The 12362-nt window shown below is 52.9% G+C and overlaps 2 protein-coding genes across 2 annotated transcripts; one reads left to right on the forward strand and one right to left on the reverse strand.

Annotated features, from left to right (window-relative positions):
* Positions 1–6948: 6948 nt before the first annotated feature.
* J7T55_008588 (ribosomal protein L35Ae) lies at positions 6949–7773 on the reverse strand (the record flags this gene model as incomplete). The annotated part of the gene is made up of 5 exons (XM_053138921.1): positions 6949–7046; positions 7115–7215; positions 7271–7366; positions 7602–7611; positions 7749–7773. The coding sequence occupies 5 exons, from the start codon at positions 7771–7773 to the stop codon at positions 6949–6951; spliced, it is 330 nt and encodes a 109-aa protein (XP_052997863.1).
* A 2377-nt stretch (positions 7774–10150) lies between these two features.
* On the forward strand, positions 10151–12156 carry J7T55_008589 (glucose-6-phosphate 1-dehydrogenase; the record flags this gene model as incomplete). Its single annotated transcript, XM_053138922.1, has 6 exons — positions 10151–10182; positions 10387–10459; positions 10510–10530; positions 10600–11884; positions 11944–12058; positions 12153–12156. 6 exons carry the CDS (start codon positions 10151–10153, stop codon positions 12154–12156), a joined length of 1530 nt encoding a protein of 509 aa, XP_052997864.1.
* Between the last annotated feature and the right edge of the window lie 206 nt (positions 12157–12362).

Genomic DNA, 12362 nt, shown 5'->3' on the forward strand with positions numbered 1-12362 from the left:
CAGTGGTGCGAAGCGAGGCGTTATGGGGAAATGAAAGATTGCGGATGCAAGAAGGGAGGAGATATTGCCAAAAGGACGGCAGGAATGCGACTACTGTAGTAGCAGCAGCAGTGGTGTGGCGGGTTTGGTCGCGTTGACGTCTCGGTGCCGGGTGCTGATGGTTGGAGAGGTTGAAACGGCACAGAGCAATGCAAGCTCGCAGGCTTGTCGCAAGTGGCTGGGTGCAGTGCCGAGAGGTGCAGCAGGTGCAAGCAGGTGCGCTCACCAACCCCGTCGACAGGGAACGCACAGTCGGGGCCCCCAGTGAAAACAGGCCTTCACCTTGTCGCCTTGTTATTTCTGTTACCCTGTCCTGCCAGACCACTTTGCAGTAGATTCCCTAGTCCTGCAGCTAAATTTAAGATGGTCTGCTGTCCGCACGCCACCTGCCCAGACGTCAATCCAACCGTACCGACTTTGTTTGCTTGTCGCTTTGCCCGTTCCGATCCGTAGCGTTTGGTGGTAGTGACGGTGTCGATGCAGCGAGGAACAACGGAAGACAAAGGGAGTGGAGCGGCAAAAGAAGAGGGGCAAGAACCAAAGCAGCCCAGGAAGTGATGCCCGATGATAGATGTAGATGTAGATATAGATAGATTAGCAGGGCAAGAGACGGACACGGGTCGTGAAGCAAAGCCGATGAGGACGCCTGGCTGGGTTCCGGGGCAGCCGCACGTTTTATTCTGTACTCTGCCGTGACATGGTATGACTGGTGATCCTGGACACAAGCGAGAGACACAGTGAAGATGCTTTGGGCTGGCCTTGGGTCATCGACTTCATTGGCAGGCATCAATTGGGGGCCACCATTGGTTGCGAGGCACCTTGGGGCGGCGTGACGCGGCCATCCCACGCTGGTGCGCAGCACCTTGGGAGCCCACCAGTGAGTTGACTGACGGCCTCTACCTTACGATGTGGCTGGCCGCAAGCAGCAGAGCGAAGGTGATCCCACCGCCTGCTGCCCCTCGTCACCACCTGGCTGGCCTGGGTATCTACATCAACCACATGTAGGTTAGGTACTTAGACAGTTGGATGGCTAGACATAATAGTACAGTAGATCCATCTGTTTTCCCCAGCCCAGAGCCCAAGTCCCCCAAGTGTCGAACAATGAGCAGCGTTTCATCCATCGATCAGTTATTGCAGCTCCTGCAGATCTCTAGGCGGCACCAGCACCAAGACCAGCTCCGGCTGTTCCTGGGGCTTGGTAGCTCGGGCCTGCTTTGACTTTGAGCTAGCCAGGGCAAGGCAAGACGCGATACGACGAGCTTTTTCGAAGGGGCGGGACAGCAATCAGACGTTTCCGATTGTCCTGCATCTCTAGCTTTTCCAAGAGAAAATCGGGCAGGGGAAGATAGCCCCGTCGGCGGCAGGTTCCCTCTTCCAAGACGCGGTACTGTGCTGTACAGGCACGCCTGGGCATCCACGTAGAAACAAACTCTGGAATCTCTGGAATTTCTGGAGCCTCTGGAACTTGCCAGACGGTTGGCCATGCAGGTGCCGACACAGAGCTGACGTCAAGCCCGGTCGATCCACGTACCACTTAACAGCTCAAGTACCATGTACTTAGTGCAACAGGTATGATAGGACGATGGATCTTCGGGAGCGCGCTTGATGTGGGGAGAGAGAGTGTGTGTGTGTGTTCGAAACCAGCTCTGCAGAGCCTGAAGCCCTGCAAGTGTTGAAGTTTCGCTGGCCCTGGGCGATCTGAAACTCGGCGTTTATGATGAATCTCTGCTAGACAGGCTCTCGAGCAAGGTGATGAGCTTCAGAATAGCCAGTGGTAACCTTGCCAGGATGCCTCGAGGCTTGAGAGCTGTAGGCGCTTGCCCCGTCTGGAACTGGCGAGCCGAAAAGAAATCGATGGAGTTGAATCACGCAGTGGATCGTGGGGATTTTTTGACAGGCGGAGTGACTGGGAAGAGGCCTGAAAAGTTGGTGGTTGACCAGGGTGTGGAGATGCCCAGATGCCCACATTGAGGTCGGTGACCATCAGTCGACTGACAGTGTGTGAGAAAGCAACACACCGATGGCGCATCCAAGGCAATCTTGAGCTCCCCCGCCCCCGCTCCCCGCGATGTGTCCAGAAGAAAATGCCCAACAACGCGTGCAGAATAACGTCTTTCCGACTGATCCGGGTGGAATTGTCCTGCCTGTGGTGCCTGAGTAAGTACCCCTTCCCGAGCCATTATAGAAGGTGGCGATGTTCGCCGTGATCGTTCTCTGATCAAGCTACAGTCGCCGTCAACGGGCTCGGGCTTGTGACTGCATAGACTGCATATAGACAGACAGATCCTCCTCGTGTTGAGCAACGATGACACCCACACAATGAGACGGGCCTAGAAGTACGGCGAGGAGCATGGCCAGTAGCACAAATCACCCGAGTTCGAGCACGACAGCAGTACCGAGTACGCAGCTATACGCAGCCAAATACGAGCACCAAGACAAGCGTCTCGACCACTTGGGCTGCTCGTGGGCCACTGGCGGCAACGCTAATCATGCACTGCCTGCATGGAGGGACAGGCACTATCCTCCATCATTCTCTTTGACTCTGCTGTGTCTATCTGCTGTCTGCCAGGGGAATATCACAGTCATACTAATATTCCTGAGCAGGATGTTGAGACACCACATTGAAGATCCCACTCTTCGGCATGAACCGGTTATTGGCATTCCTTGACACTCAGCTCGGCTCACCTTTTGGCAGCTCAACATGACTGCTCTTCATCCACGTATAATTCTCATCACTCAATCTTCATCGAGATTTTAGTCGCTATCTGGGCATCCACGGCCGCGGACTCGGACCGGAAGCTAGCCCTGTACGCTGCGCCCCAAAGCCCTGCGTCACTCCCGGGTGCAGCCACGAGGGCCTGATAAATCTCTTGCCGATGATCGCACCGTTTCGTAGCCATTGCGTCGCCGTCTTTTAGAGTTTTTTTCCTCGAAGATGTCAGGCACCGTCGTATGCACAGGAACGCAGTCGAGTGTTACCTGTGCTCTAACTATTCTTAGCTCGGTGCCATCCCACAGCCTTGCATCAATTGCGCGAGACCACTCCGAAACACACTGTTTCGTGCACATGTCTGTCAAATCTGCCACGAACGACCTTGATGGATGAAAAAAAACACGTCCAGCTCTGACACGCCACCCCAGACACGGACACGACATCATTCCGCCGCTCCAACGGAAGCGGGTCTGCGAAAGCGGTAGAACATTTGTGTCGCATGGCTGCTGTCCCCACTGGGCTGAAGGCCCACCAGCTTCTGGTCCGAGTGCCTGGATGATCGGCAGCCGGCCCTTGTAGCAGGCAGGGGGTGCCTGCCTGACATGCCTGGCTCTCAGGCACCTCACAAACCCAGGGTCTGACGGACGACGTCTCTCACCTGCCAGGCCAACATCACCAGCCGAGGCTACAACGATACCAATGTGTAGTCCCGTTCCTTCGCAAGACAGACAATGTGCACCGTCCAGCATGCGGACGAGCGAAATAGCCGCCCCTCTCGGATTCTGAGCTGTGTGGACGCAGCATTTAGGCTACTGTTCCTGTCCCACAGCAATTTCTCGAGTTCCGAGGGCGCCCAGACAAGCACAATGCCACTCCGCGCCAGCAGCTGCGTTTTATTGCATTCAGTGCGAGGGCACAAGACAATACAGTAGCACTGCATGATGCAAAGAAGATCGCCAAGGGCGAAGCTCATCTCATGTTCCCGAGCTGGGGGGCTCACTACCCGCGATGGCTCAACGGGTCGTTTGCTTTGCTCCATTGGGGCTGTGCTGTGCGTTTCGAACGACAGGTCGGGTCCCCAACCCGGCTGCCAAGTATGCAAACGCACCTGCACAAAAGAAGATTCCATCAGAAGCGGAATAAGTTGCGAAGAAACTTCAAATCTGCTCTAAGTTGATCCTCAAAAGTTGCGCCGGACTAGCATCCTTGATAGGGGCCTCCCAAACCACAACCACAGGCTCTCCAAGGCGCACAAGCATTTGGTATGACTATACCGCTGCCCTGGAAGCTCACAGGTCTTCAATTTTCTGTGGCTTCCTGGTTCCTATTTCCACCAGAGCCCCTAGGCGAGATAATCACGGGAAAAGTGAGACGTCTGTGTTGATACTGGTGGAATTAACACTGGGTCTCTACTTGTGGTCGGGTTTCTCACTCTGCTAGAATCGAAGGCTCTCGGTATCCGCGCATTCATCGCCAATGACCGTCTCCTAAGGCTGGATCTCGGACAGACTCGAGCCCATACTGAGGCCAAACGAAGGGTGTCTGGGTGAACAAGACCTTGAGAAACCCATATCGTCAGGCGCTTCTGAATCAGCAACGCGTTGAGATTGAATCCAGATCCGCCGAAATACAATCGCTCCTTGTCAGAATACTAATTTCACCCTTGCAACAATGAGTATAGTAGATAGGGTAGGCTAGACTCAGTGGTCAAGAGACTGTGTTCTTTGGATGATTTGTTACTCTGACAAGTCACTCCGTCCAGCCTATGCACTACATTTGTCTCAAGGCCCGATATGCTCACTTTTGACAACAGCCTTGAGAGACGCTAGATCAAAGGGTCAAAATACCTGTGAAATACGGGCAGACTCCCTGTGTTTCATGGCTCTGTAGAAATTATCTCGTGGCCAGTCCTGCCTTTTTGTTTCCTCGAGCACAGATACCAATCAAGCATTGCCTTTTACGGCGATCATTTGAGAGCGAGCAGCAGGTTGAGAATATTGAAGCATCCGTCTCACCTGTTTGGTTCGTAAGTCTTGCTGCGGAACTAAGCATGACCACTTCTATTGCTTCTTGCTTGCATATCGAGTTCGAGCTGGTAGTTTGGCCAGGCACAAATCATCTCCTCCATCAGCTCACAAGAAATGTGCCCCCTTAAGTGCAGGCTGATGTCCATCTGATGAATAGGATCTTTGGGACACAAGCCATCCGAAGTGTATCTTATTTGAAAGCAGCTTTATTGTTGCTGGATAGCTCCAAGGCTGATGACACAGAATCGATGCCATACTTTCACCTTTTGAACACATAGGCTCAAATTTATCCACGATCCCGAGGATATCTTTCAGACATGGCAACATTCGAGATGATGGAATGTTAAGGTAGCTACCTCCAGGCAGAATTCTTAAATATGTATCACGAAATGAGTCTCATGACTTTCATTTGCTCAAACATAATATTGCGTTCATCTTGTGAATCAGCATCCACTATATATCAACTTTAACAATCACACTTTTGACGCCCCCGTTTTGAACTTTTGGGGGCTTCTAGTAAGAGCATCATGAAATCGCTGTCTTGTGCTCTATCTCATTGTACGTAGCTAACCCTATCAGTATCTATGCGAGATTTTCTTTTGAAGTTTTCAAAACAAAGACTTTGAGAAGTAAAGGCCTCTGTACCAGGTTGGGAGATATGATGCCAAAAAAGAGCAAAACATAAAAAGGTCGGCAAGGAATATGCACAGGAAATCACACAGGACACAGATGACCACATAGGTGTGTATACCGACGGATATCACTGTTGATCACTCGGTCGACAGTAGTCAATGAGGAAAGCTCTTCCAACAGATTAGAAGAAATGGAGAGGATAACAATTTGGCATTTTGAAAAGAGGACTGTCTAGGTGAGAACCCGGCAAATGGGAGTTGAACACTCCCCCCTAGTTCTGTAAATCAAAAACTTGCTTTGCGAGAGACAAAAGACTCCAAACATTGCTGTATTGATGCGGTGACACAGCTGATTGTACTTCTCAGTTGCAGCGCAGAATCGTGACATTTTTATGCGGGCCAACAGAAGGACTGTAAGAGCGGCCTCGCCCAGTAAGATCCATAGTGATGCATGTACTGTGGAGAGAGACAGTCATGGAGTTTGCATACGTGCCCATCTCACAAGACAACCATCTCACATGAGATTCCAAATGTCATAGGACTCGTGACTACATAAGCCTTGCCGAGATGCAGTCTACAGGGAGCCAGAACAGCAATCATGGGCCATATACGCAAAGCCGAGCCACAGGAGCGACCAGCGGAGAGGACCTAGTTGGATACCCGCCCACGCATGCATAGTGAGTATATGGCTGCGTTGGGTAGCTAGGACAGTACAAGAGCCTCAGGGTGCTGTGGCCAAGGCTGGTGGTGTATGATTCCATGCCGCCTTAGCCGCTTCACCTCGTGCGCGATACGACTAGTTTCACATCATATGTGCGAAAATCTACAACAGGCCCCTTGCATTAGCCTCCTCAGGCCCTTTTGACGCTGGCAGGTGCTGTCTGCCTGCATGTTATGCCTAGGTGTGTGTGCTGGAAGTTTTCTAGAATGTTCTCGAGGGTCGGTCAAGGCAAGTGGATGGCATCGCCTACGCCAACCTCTTCCTGCTCTACAACGCATTTCGGGCATTTCCCCGGGAGGAAAACATAGCTGATCCAGGGCCATGATAGCTGAGATCCGAGCCATGTTCAAGCCCTTCCCTCACATATCATGCTGGACCATTGTGCTTGAAAGTCGTTGCCCGGCGCGGATCGTACGGGGGGTAATTAGATTGGGCTTCCTACGTGACCGTCAAGTCCATAACACTGCAGAGCACCAACGCAGCCGACCACATGAAGCTCGTTGATTTCGGGTATCGAAGCGGAGTCGGTTGTTTGGTTTCAGTTGCTGAAAAAGAGTCCTGTGGACCTGTAGCATTCCTCTGCTTTGCAGCGGTCCCCCCTATTGTCCTATGCCATTTTTTTTAATCGTCCTCACGGAAGCCTTTCTTGTGTCGGACCAAGCACTCGAAACACCGCGAATATTCATCCACTTGTGGTCGGTAATCCATCAATCGATTCTTGAATGCTAGAGAGCAGGGCGTTAAATCAACCCTGCCAGACCGTGATGCAGCCAATCGAAACCATTTCCGCTCAAACTCCGTCCGTTAAACCGTCCCTTATATCGAAGAAGGGTAGAGCATGATGCGAACCGAGGCACCGAAAGATCGGGAAGGCAGGGGGTGGGTGAACTTGGCGCGAACGACACCGGAGTTTCCTGAGTGACAAAGTCAGCCTTGTTTCCTGGGGAGCCGCATAAATCTCGTGGTCGTGGGGTTTATGTACCGTGGGGGCGGGTGACCTTGCCCCAGATGACGCGGAGCTTGGATCCGCGAACCTCCTTCTGGGCCTTGTAGACGAATGCGACCTTCTTGCCAAGGTAGAAGCTGTATCATCCGTCAGCTCCGGTTAGCCAGTGGGCACTGGGGCTCGTGAACATACTTGGCAGCGTTGGTGTCGTCAACACCCTCGATCTTGATCAGACTGGTCTTGGGGTGCGTCGTGTGGCGGTTACGCTGGTAGGAAAGGTGACGACCCCTGTGATTCCATCATTGTCAGTCCCATTATCCTCTAGCAGTACTGAACGGATCCGTGTTCAAGGCGCATCGTCATCGTGCTCGGGAAAATCGTCGTCGCCGTGTAGTTTCGTCCTCCCCGAAGTCCCGGAGTCTTTTTGGAGTGTCGCAGTTTTCGATTCCAATCCAAGCCCCACATTTGCATTTGATCCAAGGAAGCGAGACAGAGCAAACAATCGCGCGTCGGTGTAACTTACTTCACGTAAACTAAGATCGCAACAAGTCAGTTTCTGCACTTCCAAATGGAGTAGTCGCGAGACAGCGATCATCGCCAGGCACACCGGCAAGGCGATGGCCGCCGCTATCTCGTCTCTTCAAAGCCAGGAGGGTCGGGCAAAACTCACGTCGGTGACCAGCTTCTGAAGGCATCTTGACTCTTGTCGATCTCCGTGCCACTTGGGGAAAAGGGAAGGAAAAGAAAAAAGCTGGGTGCTGCGTTCGTTGACTTGGGTGATTGACCGACTGGCTTCACAACAACACACGAGGGCCTCTTTGGGGGGGAAGTCGTGATCTGGGGCCTTTGGTAATTGACCTGGGGGGGTGAGCCCTAGGTGGCCGGCTGCAAACTAGCAAATTGTGTCTGGAGAAACTTACAGCCGTCTCCGCGCGTCGGACCCACTTTTCGTATCTCAGATTGGGCCTGTGCCTGTTCAGACCGTCAGAATGTCTTGCCTGCCCAGTCACTCCAGTCTCTCCACTTCTCTTTTGTTCCAGCCAAGACTCTCACAATCTCAGCACCGCCAATCTTATCTGCACGTGCGAGGTCACGAGGGTTTACTTAGGATTCACGCCGTGGCGGCTAGTACGGATGCTGGCACTGGCACAGCGGCCAGCGGGTTGCAGAAGACCTTGGCCGGCGGTAGGCGGAGATCCTTTGACTTTTTTTCCCTTTATCTCCTGCCCCACGTATGATGCAATGTCCTCGCTGCCTCGCCGATAGTTTCTGCGGGATCCTCCCATCTCGCTGTCCGAGAGATCTAACACCGGCCTCCTAACATCGGAGTCGCGATCGGACTTGGTGATGTTGAGACGGGCCCTTGTTGAAACATTGCCCAATTTTTCCGGTCGTTGCGAGCTCGGCCACGACCTTCGGATGCACCAAAGCCCAAAAGCCTCTCCAAGTGGTCACCATATTCCCCCTCTCTGCTGGCAAGTTCAACTCATGTGCATGGTTCCTTTAGGACAGGCAGGGGAAAACTGCGATAGGCGCGGCAGTGCGGTAGTACTCATACAGTGGGGTCGCTGTCGCTTTGTCTCCAGTCTTGCCAAGTCCCGAGATCTCCGGCGCGGAAATGTCAAGCTGTGCTGTAGCTACCTATCTGCGATAGGTTAACACCGAAGTGCCATCTTGACCACCACCACCACCACCACCCCCATACCCCCATTGCTGCACCGCAGCTGCTGGCAGCTCGCAAGGTTTGACAGGACAGGAACTGAACACGCAGGTGCAGAATGATGTTGTCAGGACATTTCTGTCTTTATTTGCAAACCAGGTTCTACTGGTCGTTTGTCGTCCCGGGCTTGCTTGCTGTGCTCTTGATAAGAATATTGAGCAACATCAGAAGGGTCAACAAGTTCTTAGAGAGCAGCTGAAGCACCTACCAGCTATACCCGGTCAATTGACATATATGAGACGGGTTTGGGGAGCGTCGATGTCGAGAGGTATAAATAAGCTGTCTATGTCAAGCCAAGCTGCACCTTTATCAGACCAGACTCGTGTGCTTGAAGTGCCGTGTTTCGCATCCCTGAGCGATTTTCAGATGTCCATGTTACAAATCCTACAACGGAGGCCCGAGACGGTTTCCACCTATGGACGGACAACTTGCCCAGCCTCAACAAAGCCTGGCTAAACAGATGGGCACCCAAGGGATCCGCTGAGCCCTTCCGGACCCAGCCCAGGACGGCCTGGGAGCTACCCAGGCATGTGCTATGTCTGTACATAGTCTGCCGTGCACGTCCAAAAGCCCTGTGCCGTCATGATGATCGACAGCATCCACCACATTGTCTGCTTGATCATGAGTTATGGCCGAGCTTTGTGAAGTGAACTCCAAGATGTTATGCTCTCCCGGACAAGGAAGAGCTTTCATGTCTGCTGTGGTATCTTTCTGTGAAGAGTAGCTGGGATTGATAGGTTATGTCTACCTACAGTAGTGTGTGCTAGTAATACCTAGGTACCTGCGGGCATACATGGGCAGATCCACCTCGGACTCAACCAAGAATTTGCTAATCGAGTTTTGTTTCTCGTCTAGAAGTATCTCATACAGAGCAGGTTGTCTTTGTAAGTGTTGTGCACACAACATGTAGATACATCCTATCAGATTATAGCCCTTCTTTACACCCATTTTCCGGCAGAAATTGTTTGCAGCTTGGAGCGAATCGTCCCTGGAATCACCCACCTGCTGGATTACATAGCAGCGGGCCAGCTGACGTGGGAGGGGATACCCCGCGACAGCGACCATGCCGCGGCGATGCGGACGGACCTGAGTAAGCTCTCCTCCTAGGTACCTACCTAGCTTGCCCCCACCAAGTCTGCGCATCACCCCCCTGCAGTCCCCTACTAAATCCATTAATAAACCCCGATGGCGAGCCTGGTCCTCTTGTCTTTCCAACTTTGACGTCGTCCCGTCCTGCCCGGCCTGCTCTCACCCAGGTCGCCCCTCTACAAATCTACTTGCCCACCTGTCACTGCCCGACTCCTCTCCTTCACTCCTTCCCCAAGAACCAGCGCAAGTACTCATAACTCAAGATGGCGTCCGCCGAGTTGCACTCCGCCGCGTCGTAAGTGACCACCACCACCCCGCGCACCCCCGCCATAGCCCGTTTCGAGGGAGGCTGCTGCATCACGGTCGCCAAACCGGGCTCCGTGAGCTCCCTCGACGCGCGCACAGTCTTGCCCTCGCCCTACGGATGGCTACACAGCTTGTGAATACATGAAAAAATGGTTCTATAGCTGTTCCAAGACTAATCCGTGGTTCAAATTAGGGCTTTGGAGCTCAAGGACAACACGGTCATTGTCGTCCTCGGAGCCTCCGGAGACCTGGCAAAGAAGAAGACTGTGAGCCAATTGACCTCCCCGGTTGCTTTGCACATGCTAATTGTTTGCAGTATCCCGCCCTGTTCGGTCTCGTAAGAAATCCCCCCCTCGTCCCAGCAAGCAGGTGGGACATTCCATGAGCTAATAATGCCTCTTTAAAGTTCCGCAACCAGTTCCTGCCTAAGGACATTAAGATTGTCGGCTATGCCAGAACCAAGATGGACCACGAGGAGTACCTGCGAAGGATCAAGTCATACATCAAGACTCCTACTAAGGACATGGAGAAGCTGCTCGAAGATTTCTGCAAGCTCTGCACCTATGTTTCTGGCCAGTACGACAAGGACGACTCATTCCTGGGACTCAACAAGCACCTGGAAGACATTGAGAAGGGACGCAAGGAGGCACACCGTCTGTTCTACATGGCCCTGCCACCCAGCGTGTTCACCATCGTGTCCCAACATCTGAAAAGGTGCTGCTACCCGACCAAGGGTATTGCTCGTGTGATTGTTGAGAAGCCGTTCGGAAAGGACCTTGCGAGCTCTCGAGAGCTGCAGAAGTCTCTGGAGCCTGACTGGAAGGAGGATGAGCTTTTCCGCATCGACCACTACCTTGGTAAGGAGATGGTCAAAAACATCCTGATCCTGCGATTTGGCAACTCATTCCTCGGAGCCACCTGGAACCGCCACCACATCGACAACGTCCAGATCACTTTCAAGGAGCCCTTTGGCACCGAAGGCCGGGGCGGATACTTTGACGAGTTTGGCATTGTCCGAGATGTGATGCAGAACCATCTTCTGCAGGTCCTGACCCTCCTGGCCATGGAGCGTCCCATCTCCTTCTCCTCGGAGGATATCCGAGACGAGAAGGTGCGAGTCCTCCGTGCCATTCCCGCCATCGAGCCCAAGAATGTCATCATTGGACAATACGGCAAGTCCCTTGACGGCAGCAAGCCCTCGTACAAGGAGGATGACACCGTTCCGAAGGATTCTCGGTGCCCAACCTTCTGCGCACTGGTCGCCTACATCAAGAACGAGCGGTGGGATGGTGTGCCCTTCATCATGAAGGCCGGAAAGGCCCTGAATGAGCAGAAGACAGAGATCCGGGTGCAGTTCAAGGACGTTACCTCTGGAATCTTTAAGGACATTCCCAGGAACGAGCTGGTCATGCGCATTCAGCCCAACGAGAGTGTCTACATCAAGATGAACTCCAAGCTGCCTGGCCTCAGCATGCAGACTGTTGTCACAGAGCTGGACCTCACCTACCGCAGACGGTTCTCCGACCTCAAGATCCCTGAGGCATACGAGTCACTGATTCTCGACTGCCTGAAGGGCGACCACTCCAACTTCGTCCGTGACGATGAGCTGGATGCCAGCTGGAGGATTTTCACGCCTCTGCTGCACTACCTTGACGACAATAAGGAGATCATCCCTATGGAGTACCCCTATGGTGAGATATTATCTCTGCTTGTACCTGAATGTGAGACTGGTGACTAACTCGGCTGGCAGGCTCTCGCGGACCGGGTGTTCTGGATGACTTCACGGCCTCTTACGGCTACAGGTTCAGCGATGCTGCTGGTTACCAATGGCCGACGACCTCGGCTGTGCAGCCTACTAACAAGTTGTAAGTGCTTGATTTAATTTACTGTTGTTAGTGTTAAGCCTCATCTTTCCGGCGGCCGGCAATGGGATGTATGTATGCTAACAAATGGATACAGCTAGAGAATAATGTCACACGGTCTGCCGGCGTAAGAGGACTGGACAATGACGAAGTGTACGGGCGTTCCTAGATAGCGAGAATACAAGGGGGTCGAACTTGATACCTGGGGTCTCAAGTTGTAGAGGTGATAGTTGAAGCTCTTCTAATTGTGACTTTTGCCCCCTCCGATGAGCCTCAATTCAATGTATGTACACAAGCTTGAAATGAA

The sequence above is a fragment of the Diaporthe amygdali genome (genome assembly GCF_026229845.1).
Source record: "Diaporthe amygdali strain CAA958 chromosome Unknown NODE_4_length_2575358_cov_65_588622, whole genome shotgun sequence".
Classification (NCBI taxonomy): Eukaryota; Fungi; Ascomycota; class Sordariomycetes; order Diaporthales; family Diaporthaceae; genus Diaporthe; species Diaporthe amygdali.